The sequence below is a fragment of the Schistocerca nitens genome, chromosome 5 (assembly GCF_023898315.1).
Source record: "Schistocerca nitens isolate TAMUIC-IGC-003100 chromosome 5, iqSchNite1.1, whole genome shotgun sequence".
In the NCBI taxonomy this organism is placed as follows: domain Eukaryota; kingdom Metazoa; phylum Arthropoda; class Insecta; order Orthoptera; family Acrididae; genus Schistocerca; species Schistocerca nitens.
Genome location: NC_064618.1, coordinates 740962486 through 740982764, shown reverse-complemented (window position 1 = coordinate 740982764; position 20279 = coordinate 740962486). Strand labels below are relative to the sequence as shown.

General features: G+C 41.7%; 1 protein-coding gene across 2 annotated transcripts in view; it reads right to left on the bottom strand.

The window, feature by feature from the left end:
* The window catches only part of LOC126260146 (NHL repeat-containing protein 2), a 180189-nt gene that overhangs the window by 133646 nt on the left and 26264 nt on the right, over positions 1 to 20279 (bottom strand). For both annotated transcript variants that reach the window (XR_007546610.1, XM_049957401.1), the window contains exons 2-4: positions 15440 to 15606; positions 7316 to 7475; positions 5060 to 5349 (exon numbers count right to left, since the gene is read on the bottom strand). Coding sequence is in view for 1 of the 2 variants with exons in the window: in XM_049957401.1 (XP_049813358.1) it covers positions 5060 to 5349; positions 7316 to 7475; positions 15440 to 15606 (617 nt within the window). In the remaining variant the exon portion in view is untranslated. The remainder of the gene's footprint in view (positions 1 to 5059; positions 5350 to 7315; positions 7476 to 15439; positions 15607 to 20279) is intronic.

Here is a 20279-nt window from a genome sequence, read left to right as displayed (position 1 = left end):
CCCCACCGACACCCCGCACCCCTACCTTCTTCCTAAAATTCACAAACCCAATCATCCCGGCCGCCCCATTGTAGCTGGTTACCAAGCCCCCACCGAACGTATCTCCGCCTACGTAGATCAACACCTTCAACCCATTACATGCAGTCTCCCATCCTTCATCAAAGACACCAACCACTTCCTCGAACGCCTGGAATCCTTACCCAATCTGTTACCCCCGGAAACCATCCTTGTAACCATTGATGCCACTTCCTTATACACAAATATCCCGCACGTCCAGGGCCTCGCTGCGATGGAGCACTTCCTTTCACGCCGATCACCTGCCACCCTACCTAAAACCTCTTTCCTCATTACCTTAGCCAGCTTCATCCTGACCCATAACTTCTTCACTTTTGAAGGCCAGACATACCAACAATTAAAGGGAACAGCCATGGGTACCAGGATGGCCCCCTCATACGCCAACCTATTCATGGGTCGCTTAGAGGAAGCCTTCTTGGTTACCCAAGCCTGCCAACCCAAAGTTTGGTACAGATTTATTGATGACATCTTCATGATCTGGACTCACAGTGAAGAAGAACTCCAGAATTTCCTCTCCAACCTCAACTCCTTTGGTTCCATCAGATTCACCTGGTCCTACTCCAAATCCCATGCCACTTTCCTTGATGTTGACCTCCACCTGTCCAATGGCCAGCTTCACACGTCCGTCCACATCAAACCCACCAACAAGCAACAGTACCTCCATTACGACAGCTGCCATCCATTCCACATCAAACGGTCCCTTCCCTACAGTCTAGGTCTTCGTGGCAAACGAATCTGCTCCAGTCCGGAATCCCTGAAGCATTACACCAACAACCTGACAACAGCTTTCGCATCCCGCAACTACCCTCCCGACCTGGTACAGAAGCAAATAACCAGAGCCACTTCCTCATCCTCTCAAACACAGAACCTCCCACAGAAGTACCACAAAAGTGCCCCACTTGTGACAGGATACTTTCCGGGACTGGATCAGATTCTGAATGTGGCTCTCCAGCAGGAATACGACTTCCTCAAATCCTGCCCTGAAATGAGATCCATCCTTCATGAAATCCTCCCCACTCCACCAAGAGTGTCTTTCCGCCGTCCACCTAACCTTCGTAACCTCTTAGTTCATCCCAATGAAATCCCCAAACCACCGTCCCTACCCTCTGGCTCCTACCCTTGTAACCGCCCCCGGTGTAAAACCTGTCCCATGCACCCTCCCACCACCACCTACTCCAGTCCAGTAACCCGGAAGGTGTACACGATCAAAGGCAGAGCCACGTGTGAAAGCACCCACGTGATCTACCAACTGACCTGCCTGCACTGTGATGCATTCTATGTGGGAATGACCAGCAACAAACTGTCCATTCGCATGAATGGACACAGGCAGACAGTGTTTGTTGGTAATGAGGATCACCCTGTGGCTAAACATGCCTTGGTGCACGGCCAGCACATCTTGGCGCAGTGTTACACCGTCCGGGTTATCTGGATACTTCCCACTAACACCAACCTATCCGAACTCCGGAGATGGGAACTTGCTCTTCAATATATCCTCTCTTCCCGTTATCCACCAGGCCTCAATCTCCGCTAATTTCAAGTTGCCGCCACTCATACCTCACCTGTCATTCAACAACATCTCTGCCTCTGCACTTCTGCCTCGACTGACATCTCTGCCCAAACTCTTTGTCTTTAAATATGTCTGCTTGTGTCTGTATATGTGTGGATGGATATGTGTGTGTGTGCGAGTGTATACCCGTCCTTTTTTCCCCCTAAGGTAAGTCTTTCCGCTCCCGGGATTGGAATGACTCCTTACCCTCTCCCTTAAAACCCACATCCTTTCGTCTTTCCCTCTCCTTCCCTCTTTCCTGATGAGGCAACAGTTTGTTGCGAAAGCTTGAATTTTGTGTGTATGTTTGTGTTTGTCTGTGTGTCTATCGACGTGCCAGCACTTTCGTTTGGTAAGTCACATCATCTTTGTTTTTAGATATATAACATATTTAAGTGATTAACAGGTTATGTAAGTGCAAGATAAGCCTTTATAAATGTGAAATTCTGGTACATTAACAACTGGTTGAAAGCAACCATGCAAAAGTCCATTCACTGTGTTTTACAACTGTCAGATGTCAGTTTGTGGAAAGGAGTTCCAGTCCTGTTGCACTTGGTCGTTCAATACAGGGATTGTTAAGCTGTTTGGGATGACGCTGGGGTTGTCGTCCAACGATGTCCCATATGTGCTTGATTGGAGACAGATCTGGTGATTGAGCAAGCCAAGGTACATAGCAACACTCTGTAGAGCATCTTGGGTTACAACATCAGTATGTGGCTGAGTGTTATCCTATTGGAAAATACCCCCTGGAATGCTGTTCATGAAAGGCAGCAAAATATATCGAATCACCAGACTGACATACAGATTTGCAGTCAGCGCGTGGGATGACCATGAGAGTGTTCCTGCTGTTATACAAAATCATTCCCCGAACCGCACCGAGAGAGAACCTCTTTTCATCAGAAAACAGAACAGACCTCCACACTGCCATTCAATGAGCTCTCATATGGTACCACTGAAGTCACAGATGGAGGTGGTTTGGGGTCAATGGAATGCACACTACAGGGCCTCTGGTCTGAGCTGTCCTTGAAGTAACCAATTTGTAACAGTTCACTGTGCCACTGCGGTGTCAGCTGCTACTCAAATGCTGACGCAGATGCAGTACAATGCGTTGCTGAACACGGTGGCCTTTCCTATAGGTAGTGACGCTTGGCCGTCTGGAGCCCAGTCTTCTGGTGACCATAAATTCTTGTGACCACCACTGCCAGCAATCATGTACAGTGGCTACATTCTTGCCAAGCCTTTCTCCAGTATCACAGAAGGAACATCCAGCTTCTCATAGCCCTATTACATGATCTCGTTCAAATTGTGTGAGGTGCTGATAATAGCATCTTTGTCACCTTAAAGGCATTCTTGTCTAACACCAACTCACTACATCCAATGCCAAAGGTAACTAATGTTCGTGACTGTTATGGCATGTACTTTTCGTGACTGTTATGGCATGTACTTAGAGCAAACCTGATTTGCAACCTCCTAGTGGTGCTACTAGTGCCACTCTTATGCGCCTGGCACAAAATTTGAATAGCTATCATCTTTCAGATGCAGAACCACACCTGTAATCTTTCGTTTATGTCCCACAACTCGTTCTTGGTTGTGATTTTTTTCCCATCAGTGTATATTTTTTCCCATCAGTGTATATTTATTTCTAAATGTTATAAATTTAATTCACTGTTGGATTTCTGTCTTTATGTTCAGGATAATCTCAGGACCTGATATAGGGATTTTGACATGGTTTTCACTAATATATAAGCTGACTCATAAGGAAGGTTTGCGTATTTAATTTATTCCTGCAAAGTAATTACAAGTGTGTAATGTATGTATTGTTATCAGTTTCATATTTAATTGACATTTGGAGTGACATCTCATATCAACAATGGGAGGTACAAGCTGGTCACTACAGAGTAGGCAGTATCTGGTGGGAAAAGCGGTAAAGTAGACAGCTGTGGCAACTCAAGAGAGCAATAAATCTTGTTTGAAATCTATGTTGGCCTGTTGGTCTACTGGTAAGACATGTGCCTGGAAGCCAGAAGATCATGGAATTGAACCCCAGTTGGACCACAGATTTTTTAGTCTGCTTACCTAGCAGTCATCTCTCATCAATATATCCTCTCTTCCCGTTACCCACCAGGCCTCAATCTCCGCTAATTTCAAGTTGCCGCCACTCATACCTCACCTGTCATTCAACAACATCTTTGCCTCTGCACTTCCGCCACGACTGACATCTCTGCCCAAACTCTTTGTCTTTAAATACGTCTGCTTGTGTCTGTATATGTGTGGATGGATATGTGTGTGTGTGTGCGAGTGTATACCCATCCTTTTTTCCCCCTAAGGTAAGTCTTTCCGCTCCCGGGATTGGAATGACTCCTTACCCTCTCCCTTAAAACCCACATCCTTTCGTCTTTCCCTCTCCTTCCCTCTTTCCTGACAAAGCAACCGTTGGTTGCGAAAGGTAGAATTTTGTGTGTATGTTTGTGTTTGTTTGTGTGTCTATTGACCTGCCAGCGCTTTCATTTGGTAAGTCACATCATCTTTGTTTTTTGATATAGAGTTTTGTCAGAAATGACACATTGGATTTCATGTTAACTGTACGTCCCCTTTCCCTCATTGGATAGCTGGGGTAGATTAAGGACACATAAGCTACCAAGGTGGTGCTCAACTGAAAAATTGTATCAGATAATTGAACCACCTGAAATTATTATTAAAAGAATCTTTACACATCTTCATCTTCTATATGTATTGCAAATTAAAGTCTCCCATTATGTTTCTCTGTCTATACATGAAGGCTAATCTCAGGAACTACTGTAAGGATTTTGATACAGTTTTCACTAGGAGCAGGAGGGAGGGAAGTACTACTTCACATCAATAGCTCTAACATTTTTTTTACATTTAAATGACATTGTTAATAAACATCAATATAGCATATACTATGCAAAAACACACATTTCTTAGTTTAATAAGGGCCACTTTTTATATTGTTTTCATACAATGAAAATTCTTGGAAGGAAACATCATACAAAAAAAACGACATCAGCTGACCATCCACCTACAAATGATTTTTGGGAGGCACAAAGGCTAACAGAAAGAGTAGATAATCAACTGTAATTTTCAAAGTTTAATTCTTTTTCCACAATACAAACCCTCACTCTCTTTTTCTTTCACTTTCCTTAAAGCCATGAAGGTAAAACATCTCATTTGTGTGTGTGTTTCTGTGCACATACACTGATATACATAAAAATGTATATAGCAAGGAGAACAAAAGTTCAAAAGCTGCAAGTGTGCTGATGTGCTTTCCATGATACCTGTATATGAGTGCTCGCTTGTCTTCAGTTTTTGTAAGGGTTCTAATGCTAGATGTAATGATATATATCATATTGGCAATAAAAGTACGGGGAAAAATATTTAAATAAAAAAAGTATCTTAACCGACAGAACTGTCTCTCACCTCAACTTTACCACAGTCTGACATGATAACAACACGATGGTTGCCAGTGTCTGAAATTGCAATGGTGCCACATGGTTTTTCCTTGCAGCAGTGACAGACAGTGATCTTTCCTGGGAACAATAGTGAGTTGTTACACTTTGGGCGTAAATGTGCCGCTGGTGTCACAGGCAGGGTGTGTTCTGATAGATATCCTTTCTCTCTGAAGTATTTCAACGCATTTTTTACAAATTTCAGTGCTACTGCGACACCACTCTCTCCAACCTGCAGCAAAATGGGCTCACCTGATGGACCTGTAAATGAAAGTTGCAAATGCTGCTTACAAACAATGTGGCACAATTACAACAGATAACAGACTTAATAAATGCTTAATCGCAAACCATTTAAGGTTTTGAAAGATGACATTACACAAAATATGATGAAAACTGTTATTCTCAATATATGTCACTCAAAGAGAGGCTGGATGACAGTGTAATGCATTGATTGTTCATAGATTACTGTCAATTTTCATTTAGTTCACTGAATAAGTAGCAGTCACCATGTCATATTCACTACAGAAAAGGTCTGGAAGCATGTGTTCAAAAAGTTGTCTACCCTTACTGCACCATGTAACCATATCTGCCAGACTATAGTCTACACTTGAAAAATATTCCTCAGCATTATACAACCAGTTCTACTTGTGACGATGAAATAAAAGCTATAAAACTATGACTAAAATAATAACACCAAACTGGATATTTTTATCGGGGAATGCAATTACAAGGAAAGTAACTGGGATGATTAAGGGGATACCTAAAATAGTTTCTGGTCTCCTTCCCCAAACCAACCAACCAACCTAAAATAGTTTTCTGTTGAGGGCTCCAGGGGTACGTCCCACACTATGATTGTGAAGGTCTAGGATATAATCCCCAATCAGTCCTAAAACTGTATCTGTCACCTGTCACTTGTTTTAATCCCTCCAATACAACCAGACCTGGTAAAGCACTGTGATGTTCAAACCGACCTTCAGGTTCATGACATCTATAGTTTTATTTATAAAAACATAAAAAATATATTTCTTAAAGTTATAAAATTATAAGGAGACAGAATGGCTTAAGGAGACAGAATGGCTTGCCATTATTTATCTTCTGGAGGCTGAACTCCAAGTATTGCTGAAATGTATTTGAAAGTAGAGAAAGAAAGGCATATACGTATCTTTTGGAGCTGATAGATAATCTTGTAAAAGCAGGAAAAACTATATCTAGGTTTCAGAGCTACCAGTTCCTCAGGGAGCAAAGAGAGTACATTGGGGAAGGCTAGACAAGAGAGGCAGGTCGCTCAGACTCCAAGCTGAGAGAGATTCGCCAGTTGTGAGGATGAGTGCACATAAACAAACCATTAATTCATGAAAAAATATATGAAAAGAGTGAAATATTAAAGAGCACAACTTTTATTACAGGGAGAAATGTTAGCTGGATTCTTTAATGACAAGCAGTACCTTATATTAATAATAACAAAAAAGTTTGATCACCTTTAAAATATTATGTTTCATTAAAAATATATTTGTCATTTTTATTTAGAAACCACAAAAACAATGATGTTGATAAACTACTGTGTCATTGCTGGCAGACAGCATTCCAAATCTAGGCCTACATTTAGATACATATTCAGTATATCACTTTAAAATGCATAATGAAGTGTACTTTGTACCGATGCTAATTATTCCCTTCCGTGTTCCACTTTCAAATGGTATGCAGAAAACAAGCCAAAATCTCCCTCATTTTGTCTTTAGGGTTGTTACGTGAGGTGATCATTGGAGGTAGTGGAATTGTTCTGCAGTCTACTGGAAATAGTGGCCATTACTCTCATAAGTCAGCTCAATTTTTCTCAACACTTCCAAAAGATAAATAGTTCATTTATAATGTATGCAGTTGTCTGTAGTTACTTCCTAGTCTGTACACCTTTCATGACCTTCCATTACTATATTAATCTTATGCAGTGAATTATTAATTCACAGGTATTCACTGTGCCTGCTGCATTCGATGTCCTAAACTACAGTGTTCACTTTCCACTTATGTATTTCTAGAAGTAAAATGCAATGAACATAACCTTCTCCATAATTTTCTAGTTTGCTTTTCTCTTTAGTTCCTAAGCATGACTTCAACTTCAGTCAGAAACTAAGTATTTAGATTGCAGAGTAGTTACGATTTTAGTGGTAATCATGCACACTTATAAAACATCAAAGGATTAGCTTTTAAATTTATTTTCCCAAAGTCTTACCCAACACAAGTAGTGTAGGCCAGCATGGAATGGCAATGTCATTCCACATTATACCTTCAGAATCATTAACGACAGGATGATGCACTTCATAACGTTGCAAGGCGGAAAGAATATTTGCCGAATCTTTTTCATTATTAAATTTTGCACTGTGTACACCAACCTGAAATACAATAAAAATATCAAAATACTTTGTACTGTTCAAAATATTTGCATGCAAAGAGAAATAGAATTTTTCTCTTATTTTGCTATAGTACGATAGATTAGAACATTGGTTAAAAACATTTTTGCAAAAGGAAGGGCTGCATAAGATGTGACCACTCAACTGCCATCACAAACTAACACACATAAAATGATTTAAATTTATCAATATTGGATAAGTGTTCAAACAATGGAAAATCCAGACAATGGTAATGACAATATTATGAAAAGAATAGTCTGCTACTCACCATATAATGGTGTAGCTGAGTCGCAGACAGGCACAAGAAAAAGACTTAACAAGCAAGCTTTCGGCAAATGGGCCTTCTTCCAATGGAGATGATGATATTTGGTTTGCAGGGTGCTCAACTGTATGGTTATCAGCATCCGTACAAATTCCCAATCTTTTCACAGTCCAGTCATGTGACTTTTCCTGAATGATGATGAAATGAGGAGGACAACACAAAGACCCAGTCCCCGCATGGAGAAAAATCCCTGACTCGGCTGGGAATCAAAGCCGGAACCCTGTGATCCAGAGGCGGCAATGCTAACCACTAGACCACGAGCTGCAGACATCTTCTTCTGAATTAGACCACACACACACACACACACACACACACACACACACACACACACTTACTTTCACGCAAATGCAACTCACACGCACATGGCCAGTGTCTCTAGCTGCTGAGGTACATGTGTTCCTTATACCAACATGCAGGGTGACAATTGTTGGACTATCTCAAAAGAAAACAGAAATTAGGTACAAACTACATTGTACACACACTTTATTCAGCATGTAGATATCACTACAGATATTCGGATTTAGATGATGACATGTTCAATATGTCTGCCATCATTGGTGATGATGTGGCACAAACAAATAGCAAAATTCTGCTTGACATTCTGAAGTGTCAAAACATTGATGCTTTCGATGACCTCCTGAATGGCTGTTTTCAGCTCAGCAATGGTTTTGGGATTATTGCTGTACACCACGCCTTTAATATAGCCCCACCAGAAGAAGACACATGTGTTCAGATCCGGAGAATATAGCGGTCAATCGAGGTGCATGCCAGTGCCTCTGGTTATCCCAGAGCCAGAATGCGGTCCCCAAAGTGCTCCTCCAGGACATCAAACACTCTCCTGCTTCGATGGAGTCGAGCTCTGTCCTGCATGAACCACATCTTGTGGGTCACTTTGGATAATGGGGATGAAATCATCTTCCAAAACCTTCACTGTACCATTCAGTAGTCACTGTGTCGTTGATAAATATTGCACCAATTATTCTGCGACTGGACAATGCACACCACACAGTCATCTGTTGTGGGTGAAGAGACTTCTTGATCACAAAATGCAGATTCTCAGTCCCCCAAATGCACCAATTTTGTTTATTGATGAACTCATCCAAATGAAAGTGGACTGTGTCACTACATCAAAAGCATGTACATACTAATTCTTGTCATGCCCTGTACCAACCGTGCAGTTTGAACATCTTAACACAAACTATTCAGAAGTTATGATGATTTTGTTTCATACAGTTCAATAATTGTCATCATGTACCTTTCCTGATGAAGTATGGCCTGTGACAAATCATGATGACACAACCATTGCTATATGAAAAGAAAATTGATTTGTCAACTAGTTATTGTTAAAAAATGATAATTACTATGAATGCCATTTAACTTGATTTAAATTGTTGTATGAAGAAAATATATTATAGTGTGTGTCATGGTAGAGGAAACATCCAAACCGCACATACAGAGGAATATGAATGGAATGAGCTATGTTCAAAGCATTGTTAGTCCACAGAGACAATTATTATTCATTCTCTTCAGTTAAGATGACATGATTTTACTAAGCAGTCCATTAAACACAATAGTTAGTCCCAGCAAATATATTCAAGTTTTATAGGTTTAACAGCAAATTACATTATATATCGATTTCTATAGGGCTAGTGTGTTCAGTAAACTCCGTTGATCACAGAGGTACCAAAAATACTCCTTTCTGATCATCTAAAAGTAAAATAAGAAAAAAAACCTACATCTGCATAATTATTCTGCAATTCACACTTAATGTTTGGCAGAGGGTTTGTACAACCACTTTCAGACTATTTCTTGGCTGTTCCACACTCAAATAGCAAGTGGAGAAAATGAGCATCTTAATCTCTCCATGCAAGCTCTGATTTCTCATATTTCATCACAATGGTCTCTTGTTCCAATGCAGGTGGTAGTCAATAAAATGCTTTGGCATTCAGTAGAGAAAATTGGTGATAGTAATTTCTCTACAATGGAAGACTTTCTCTAATGATTGCCGCTCCAACTTATATCCGGACATCATCTCTCCTATTTCATGACAATAGGAAATGAGCTGCCCTTCTCTGAACTTTTTCAATGTCCTCTGTCAATACTATCTGGTAAGGATCCCATACAACACAGCAATACACCAGAAGAGTACAGAAGAACACAACAGAGGCAGTCTCGTCAACAGATTTATTGCGTCTTCTAAGTCTTCTACTACTAAACCACCGTCTTTAGTTCATCTTCACCATAACACACTCTATGTGAGGGTTTCAACTTAAGTTATATGTAATTGTAATCTCTAGGTATTTAGTTGAATCAACAGCCTTTACATTTGTCTGATTTATCACATAACAGAGATTTACGGGACAATATTATGAAAAGGATAATTGCTACTAACCACATAGATGGTAAATGACAACATCATCTACAAACAATCTAAGATGGCTGCACAGATTGTCTCTTAAATCATTTATGCAGGCTAAGAACGGCAGAGGATCTTTAGACTTTCTTGTGGGAGACATAACTCCAGTTACGCTACACGACTTCCCATCATTTATTACAAACTATGATTTCTCTGACAGGAATCACAAATCCAGTTGCACAGCTGAGATAATACTCCACAGATATGAAACTTGATTAGAAGTGCTTGTGTGGAATGTGTTTTAAATCCTTTTAGGAATCTCAAAATGTGGAATCAACCTGATATATTCTGTTGACAGCACTTAATCTTTGTGAATAAAGAACCAATTTTGTTTCACAAGACAGTTTATGGAGGCATTTGAAGAAAAGGGGCTGAAGTCAATGGCCTCCAAGTACTCATGATTCTTCCAATATGAAGACAATACATTTGACATCTAGCCACGCACACTACTCCGTCTACAAGATGTTTTCATTACCTGGACTAGTTGCACCAAAGCATCAGATACATGATGGATATACAAGCAGAAGAAAATTATGAAATTCCATTTCCAGATGTGCTCATCAAGCAAAGGTCAGATGACACATAGGACACAAGTTTTACCGTAAACAAGTATATACAGATGTACACCTACATGCCACCAGCTGTCATGCACCCTCATAACAAGAAGCCTTCATAAGCACATTAATGCACAGTGCTTGCAAAATCTCAAACCAAGAGTATTTAGCAGTGGGGCTGAGGCATCTATAGACATTTTTGGTAAAAATGGTTACGGCAGCCACGAAATCCAATGTGTCCAAAACTAAAGAACCATAGCCCACAATTTTCAGAGGAAGAAGAGAAACCTGTTGCAATGGCATTTATTTCTTATATCAGGAACACATCAATTAAAATGAAAAGAACATTCTAGAAACATAATATCTAGTGTGAATTTCACCCACAACCTAAGCCAAAGTCTTGCGCGGTTTGTTAAGGATGAGCTACAACTTCGGGAACTGAATGCCTATCATATCCCATGCCAATGAGGGAAAAGATAAGTAGGCCAGACCATTTGGATGGTATAGGGAAGATGCATGGAACATCAGAGTCACTTGGATAAAGACCAACTGACAAAGTCAGCTGTTGCAGTGCACAGCATATCTATAGGAAGTACCACAAATTATGAAGGCAACAAGTTTGTTTCACAAGCTAACATATTCTGGGATTGCCTCTTAAAAGAATCTATAGAGAGTTATAAATAAATGCTGTAGTTTCCAACTAAGTAATGCTTGGTACCGAACCCTGAGCATGCTCAAAGCATGATGGCAATCTGTGATAAGATTTGCTAATGTCATGGCAGTTGAGCACTTAAGATCAAACTAAGTAGATGTGCATGTGCCTCCTCTACAACAGCAGCACCCCAAGGTCACTGTTGAAAGCACACAGAGGACTGCTGGTTTGTGTTCCAAACTGGCACTTCCCCCTCCACTACCCTAGCAGTACCGTTCCCTGATAAAGTTGACCTATGAGCAAAAGCAGGAAGGAGAGAATATGCAGAAGGATGATCCAGTAGCAGCAAAGAAATGTGTGTTGAGGATCGACAGCTCGTGAGATGTCATAACACTTTCCAAAACCTAATACTGGGGGCAAGTAGGGGTTGAGTCCCATGATACACGTTTGTCATTGAAGTCTCCCAGCAGGAGAAATGGTCAGGGGAGTTGTTTTGTAAGGTCTGTGAGAGCTGAAGAGTCTATCGCATCTTGTGTAGGCAAATAAAGTGACCAAACGGTGTTCCTCTAACACACATGAATTTCAGTTGCAACTGTTTGCAGGTCAGTAGCCAGTGGGAGAGAAGAGGAGTGGTGGGCTTTATTGACAAACACAGCAACCCCTCCCTTGGCCATTTCTCCAGTCAGGTCACCCTGGTGAAGAAGGTTTTAGTACTGTAGTACAGAGGCATCAGATGCTTTAAAATGCATTTACTACAAACACAAGCACATGGGGAGTTTCAGTGCTAGGAGTTTTAGTTGTCCACATGTGTCCTGAGCCCATTCCCGTTCCACTGTAGAATGAGGGCCATTTATCAAGGGGTCAAGGGGATAGTACTTTCACCCCATCTTTCTGCTGGGGAGGGGAGCCCGCAATGGATGGAGGCCAAGTCTTGGGGTGAGATGAGTGCCCCAGGCTGACGTCAAGGTCCACTGGCGCTCTGGACAAATTGTGAGGGATGTCAGAGAGAGTGACGTTGACGTCATCACACTGCTTATTGCCCATATCCATCAGCAGTTGACACTTTACCTTTGTTTTTTTGGTTTGGGGAGGTTTGGGAGCCACAAATGTGACAGTGGTAGTGGCAGCTGTGGATGGTGGACGAGACTGAACATTAGGAGGGACAGGGAGCTCCACTCTTTTCTGATGTTCTTCGAAATAACAGCAACCGCACAGGTGCACTGAAAAACACAGGTACTAGTGCTGACACTAACAAAGTCCATTTGTGTAGCAGCACGGTTTTCTGAACTGGCTGTTTAAGAACTGAAGCAAAGGAGGTAGCCTGGCCTTATAGATCTTTTTGGCCTCATCATACAGGATGCACCATGTTGTTTTAATCTCCTGCATTTTCCTTTCCTCTTGGATGCACCATGTTGTTTTAATCTCCTGCATCTTCCTTTCCTCTTGGAACACACCGCAGTCCCTAATCCAGACAGTGTGATCCCCAGAGCAACTTAACACTTGCGTGTGGCTTCACCGCATTTGCCACAAGTGACTTCTTCCTTACACCCTACAGAGGTGTGCCCACAGCAATGGCGTTTAAATAGTTAAGAAAACAAAGGACAGCCTTGACAAAGTTTCGCCACTCTATACTCAAAATCATTTAGAGGGCATTGCTGGCATATTAAAATCTGTCAAGAGATTGTGTAAAGGAACACTGTTGCTTGAAACTTCCAGTTTCCAGCAAGTGAAGAACCTTCAGAAAGCTAAATGCCTCAGGGAATATGGAATCAAAACACAGCTATACAATGCATTGAACTACAGTAAAGGTGTAGTGTCATGTAGAGGTCTTGTCAATATTCTGAAGGAAGAATTGAAAAGTGGGTGGGCTCTGGAAGGTGTTGTGGATGTGCAAAATATTGTGAAAAGGATGGATTTGGATCTGGTAAAATCTGACTTCTTTATCCTTACCTTCAATAACACAAAACTCCCAGAGCATGTCAAGGCATGTTTTCTTAAATTAAACTTGTGATCCAATGTCCCTCATCCCAACGTGCCGTTTTAAATGCCAATGCTGTGGGCACACCACTGTAGGATGTAAGGCAGAAGCCACTTGGGGCAAATGTGATGAAGCCACATGCAAAGGAGTCAGTTGTTCATCTCTTCTAAAGTGTTAAATTGCTCTGGGATCACCTTGTTTGAATTAGGGACTGCAGTGTGTCCCAAGAGGAAAGGAAGATGCAGGAGATTAAAACAACATGGTGCATCTTGTATCATGAGGAAAAAAAGATCTATAAGGCCAGACAACTCCTACATTTGCTACCTGCTTCGGTTGGTTGGTTGTTTGGGGGATGAGACCAAACAGCGAGGTTATTGGTCTCATAGGATTAGGGAAGGATGGGGAAGGAAGTCAGCCGTGCCCTTTCAAAGGAACCATCCCAGCATTTGTCTGGAGCGATTTAGGGAAATCACGGAAAACCTATATCAGGATGGCCGGACACAGGATTGAACCATCGTCCTACCTTCTTTGCTTCAGTTCTTAAACAGCCAGTTCAGAAAACCGTGCTGCTATACAAATGGAGTTTGTTAGTGTCAGCACTAGTACCTGTGTTTTTCAGTGCACCTGTTAAGCCTATAGTACACATCTAGGAAGTCACAGCCTAGCTTCTCGCAAAACCTTTTAAGTCACACAGGTTCAGAACCAGGGGAACATGATCAATTCTGGGGACAATGCTGCAGTTAGTGAACTCTGCTAAAAATCTTTTTCTGCGAGTAGCTGGAATCATCCATAATGAGCTCAGAATCCAGATGACAGGCAACTTTTAACTTGAAAGGCATTACATGTACAACAAGAGAATTATGGTCTGGTGAGCATTATAAAAAGTCTGACTGTGTTTTTTTTTTCCTTTCATATCTGTTCGTATTCTATTGATGGATGTGATATACTGAATTGCAGAAAGCAAGACAAATGGAATTTATTTGCTTCTCATCTTTTGTCCGGTTACTTTAATTAAATTCTTTCGGTTAATCCTGATAGATGTTTTAAGCACCAGGGTCTGATGCACATCACATCAATAATTACACCATGTAAAATTTCTGAGTACACAGTAAGTGGTGACTAATCAATAGCTGTGAATGGTAGTTATAAAAGAGAGAACTATAAAGTTGCTTGTATTATGTTTAAATTTAATACAGAAATGTTAATGCTTACTTTTTTCATGGATAAATTAAATCTCAAAATTATAGCTTCAGTATTACTGGAATTGTTGGAACACTGGAAGGAAAGACACAACAAAATGGACATACAATGCTGGAAATATGCAAGTCTGCAAATATTCAGGTTTAGCGAAGGAATGTGAGAGTCAAGAGATTCCTTGAAGATTATCAGATAGTAGATAAGTGGGATGGAGAGCACTCAGTTAGATTAATTCAATTCAGTTCTTTATTCACCATTGAGCACTTACAGAGGAACAGGTTTAGACATTAAATATACAATTAATAACAATTTTTACAGAGAAGTTTTTACAATTTAATTTCACTTCTTAGATAAAGGTATAAACAGGATATGGGTAGTTTTAGAGTTTGCTTTTGTACGCTTTTAGTTGCGGGAAGGGATATTCCTGTTATAAAGAGCAACTGAAAGAAAGGAGAATTTTAATAAGTTCAGTGGAGCAACACAGAATAAGAGCAGGGATTTCTGTGTCTGTGGTGGGCAAAACAGCTGGGAATAGAAGGGTATACAGGTCATGAACAGCTGACACGGGATGCTATTGGTGATTATATTGATTTCGGTATGTAGTGGTATTCCCATTTATTAAGATGTCAATAAATCCAACAATATCTTCAGAAATGATTGAGAGTTATTTATGAAATTTAAATAACTGGAATATATACAAAGAATAACATAGGCATTTCCTCAAGTTAAATAACTAAACAAACAAGTAAACAAAATCTAACTGCACACATATGATCTAAGGAAATTAAGATTTTTTAATCATTACTATAGGTAGTGCATTTACTTACAATCACCAGGCCATCCTTTACAGAACATGTATCTTCCAGGGTCTTCAAATAAGGAAGTATGTGCAAACAGTTAATACAACAATATGTGAAGAAGTCAAGTACAACTACTTTTCCCTTCAGGTCATCATACAATGATAGTGACTTGCTGGTATTGAACCACTCAAGGTCTGAAAAAGAACACCATAATATGTATTAGGCACAAACAATGTTTTTGTTGCTGCTGTTGTTGTTCTTTCGGTGCTCAGTCCGAAGACTGGTTTGATGCAGCTCTATCTACTCTATCCTGTGCAAGACTCTTCATCTCTGAATAACTACCATAACCAACATCCATCTGATCCTGCTTATTGTATTCATCTCTCTCAACAAACTGATGATCTCTTGATGTCTCAGAATGTGTCCTGGCAAGTGATCCCACCTTTGGGGTGCCATAAATTTCTTTTCTCTCCAATTCCATTCAGTACCTTCTCATTAGTTACATGATCTACCCATCTAATCTTCAGCATTCTTCTGTAGAACCACATTTCAAAATCTATTCTCTTATTGTCTGAACTGTTTATCATCCACATTTCACTTCCAAACAAGGCTACACTCCAGACAAATACCTTCAGAAAAGACTTCCCAACACTTAAATCCATATTTGCTTTTCTTACCATTGCCAGTCTACATTTTTATCCTCTCTGCTTCAGATTTCATCAGTTATTTCACTGCCTAAATTGCAAAGCTCATCTACTATTTTTGGTGTCTTGTTTTCTAATCTAGTTCCCTCAGCAACAACTGATTTAATTTGACACAAACCATATCCATTGAAAACCATTTGAGGAGCAACAGAGTGCCATTACAGTAAACATTATACACAAGAATAACTATATTTTAATCAGTGCTTCCAATTGTCAGAATAGTAAACAGATCATGCACATGCTAATTGCATAATTTGTTATTCACTCCAGATTTTTGCTTTTTAAACATTAAACCTGATGAATATAGCTATGTAACTGTGGTTTTTATTATACCTGGAAGATAATACAATGTGCAACAATGAGACAGCATAGAAAATTAAGAGAATTTTGCTAGCTATTGGACTAATCTTTCTTTAGAGCTGCAGGATACACACACAAATATATATATGTCTGCACGGCTACCTAACCCCAGCTGACTACATTATGCCGGCACTACAGATCAACTGAGGTGATAGTTTGTGTCAGGTGAAGTGGATGAAGCGGAAAACGAAGGTTGTGAGGAGGGAGAGGGGTTTCTAAAGGCAGCTGAAGCCTGGGAGAGGGGGGGAAATGGGGGGGGGGGAGGGGGGGAGAGAGAGAGAGAGAGAGAGAGAGAGAGAGAGAGAGAAAGCTGGGCATCAGATATCAATATGGCAAGAGTGAGTTCATTCCAACTGGAGGCAGACGGAGTATGCACAGTGCACAATGAGATTGATTGGGGGGGGGGGGGGGATGAGGCAGAACAAAGGAGCAGGAGACTGCAGGAATGAGGTTGTGGGTTCAGGAGAAGCAGCATTAGGATCCTGGGCAGGAATGGAATGGGGGGAAGGGGGGGGGGGCTGGGCCAGGAGGATCAAAGGATGTGTTGTAAGGACAACTTCCATATATATAATTCAAAGAAGCTGGTGTTACTGGAGGAGGGGTAGGGGGTGGTGGGGGGTGGGGGGGGGAGGATCTAGATAGCAAGGGTGTGGAACAGACATTGAAATTGATTACATCATTCTCAGCAGCATGTTCTACCACAGGAGGTAATAATGGTCTTGGTCACAGTTTGACAATGGCCATTCATTCACATGGACAGGTTGTTGGCAGTTATGCCCAGGGGCAAGACACCCTATCCTCATTCTTTCATGGTCTCAACACTTTCTCCCCCTTTTGCTTCTCCAAGTACTCTGCCGCCTTCTGGGCACTGAGTTCCACCTGACTGATGGTTCCATCCAAAACTCTGTTCAAATCAAGCCCACTGAGAATCAACAGAATCTGCTGTTTTGATAGCTACCAACGCCTTTCACACTAAGAAACCATTCCCATATAGTCTGAAGGAAAAGTTAATACATGAAACGTATCTGCAGTTGTGAATACAAACAACCATCAGCTGTACACAAATAAATAAATGAAAATTTGTGCTGGACCAAGACTTGAACCCAGATTTCCCCACTCTATGTGGGGGTGGTGGTGTGGGGGGGGGGGGGGGGCAGGGAGGGTCCCCTTATCCACTACAGCTATCCATGCATGTGCCAACTCATGGCCACCAGACCCAAATGTCCATATGTCATTCCTCCGAAGGAACACTGCCATTCACCAATGGCACTGAAATTTTGTATAACTGCATAATACATGTATGAGTACAGGCTGTAACGGTGAAACAATGACATATGGAAGTTTGGGTCTGGCCGTGACTCATGTGGCTATAGACAAAGCAGGTAAAATTACTGTTCATGTAAAACAGGGAATCTGGGTTCAAATCCTGCCTGGCACAAATTTTCATCAACACCATTCCCTCATACATCTGATGGTTGCTCGTATTTACAAATGCAAATACATTTAATGTATTTCATAATGGCTGTACTCACCACAGTGCCTGTTAAAGGGACATGCATGCATGCCCAAGGTAACATTGCATCATTCTTCTTAATAACACAGGGACTGCAGTATTGTATTAAGGTTTATGTCATTTACTAGTTCCACTATAATTTCTACACAGCATATAACATGGGTATGACTACGAACCAACTGTCCATGCATATGAATGGCCACTGCCAAACTGTGACTGAGAGCAGAGTTGACCACCATTGGTAGAACACACTGCTGAGCACAATATCCTCAATTTCAATGGTTGCTTCACAACCTGTACCATCTGGATGTTTCCTCCCAATACCAACTTCTCCGAATTAGTGTTGTAACCGCAGGAACAAGCCAAGTCTAATTACAATCGTTTCAGGCAGTACGCTGAGAATAGTACATAGGAAGAAGTTAAAATTGTAGTGCTGGACGCCTGGCGTGGCCGAAGGGTCAGCCGAGGCGGAAGTCAAACTGTTGGGCAGCGGCGCTTGATAAGAAAGCAAACAGCCAGCAGATACAAACGAAGCTCTGTGTAGGGACTCATGATAAGCAATCAATTAAGAGTATCAACAGAAAGCATTCCTGGCTAGAGAGGTCTGGGAGTGGAGAGAGAAAGAAAGAGGGCCCTTGGTGGGGAGAGTGCTACGTCATGAGGAGCCAATGAAGGGCTCAGGACGCAGTGCGTGACCATATAGGGAGAGGCGCCTCTATCCCTCAACGCAGCCTCTGAAGAACAATAGCAACAACAATACTTTAACGATACCAAATAAGGACAAGTTGCCTTCGACGCTACGTCATGCCAAGCACTGGCGGGGTCGAAGGGGGAATGCTAACAAAACCCGAGAGCACGCCACTCTGGGAGTGTTGTCTGGTCGAGTAGTTAGTCAGTGTGATAGCAGCAGCCAACTTGGGCTGAGGAACGGGCTGTAGGGAGGCAGCCCGAGATAGTCGCTGAAGAGCATTAGGATGTAGGCGTAGGACTCTAACTTAGGGTGCTAGGAGGTATTGCAGAGCTTCTGGTAAGCAGTCGGAACGGTGGAATCAGTCACCGTCTCTGTATTAGACTTGGCCTTCCTGTGAATGCAATCACCACGCAGTTAGGGTGAGTTGTAATTATTCGGAATAAACTGCAATTTGTTTAAGTTAGCAAGACTTTAATTCTACCCGCTTCCTAGCCTTGTACCTTCACACCGGGGATTTCTACATCTTAGCCAGGTCAAAAAGTCTCCCTCTCACTAAGGTCAATCGGCTAAATCCCTTTCACGAACCGTGTCGCTCAGTCCCTCGCAATACCCACACTTGGGACGCGACATAAATAAAACTTTTGGTGCCAGGTGTGGGGTATCACAAAGGCGCATAGGCAAATAGGAGGTAGGAGCCATTAGATTTTGCTACAGCGACTGTGGCAATTGGCAGGAAGTTGTGGCAACTCGCAACTTTCAGCATTAATAGCCCCACTACGTCAGAGTCCAGAAAGGTAGTCCTCGCGGGTGCAGGGCAACGCAGGACAGCGGCAGCGTGACGCAGAGCGACGAGGCACAGAGGTGTCTAAGCAGCCAGCGTTCGAGACCGAGGGTCCGGGCCGAGCAGCGGCAGACGCAGCAGCAGCCGTAGCAGCAGCAGCAGCCAAGGAGAGCGACGGGGTCGGCACAGCCCAGTAGAGTGGCGGCCGACGCATCGCAGCAGCGCGGGACGACGCGGATCAACAGAGCAGACGGCGCACCACAAGAGAAGCGTTACTTATAAAATTGTCTTAAGAATACTGTATCTTTGTTGTGTAAAGTGTTAACATAGTTAAGATGCCCCAAACTAATGAAGTTGCATCATCCTCCACTAATGGTAAGATATCAGTGAAGGATGCCTTATGTATTGTTTCGAAAGTGTTCGAAGGGAATAAAAAGGATTTAAGGGAATTTATCAAAAATGTAGATGCGGCATTTGAATTAGTAAATGCCAGAGGAACACGAAACGTTACTGAATTTCGTTAAAGCAAAGATAACCAGTGAGGCCAGGTCGAGACTGCAAGTGCGTGAGCACACCGGGACGTGGCAAGAGGTGAAATGCGTTTTAGAAGAAAACTACGTGAGTAAGCATACAATAGACTACTACGCATGTAAGATTTTCCAAGCAAGACAGGGACAGGGAGAACTAATTGCAATGTGGGCAAGCCGAATAGACTAAATGCAGAGAGATTTTCGAGAAGCAGTAAACAGAGTTACGGCCAGAGAAAACTTGAAGGGTGCGATGGAACTGGTTGATACGTTAGAAAGAGCCTGCTTTAT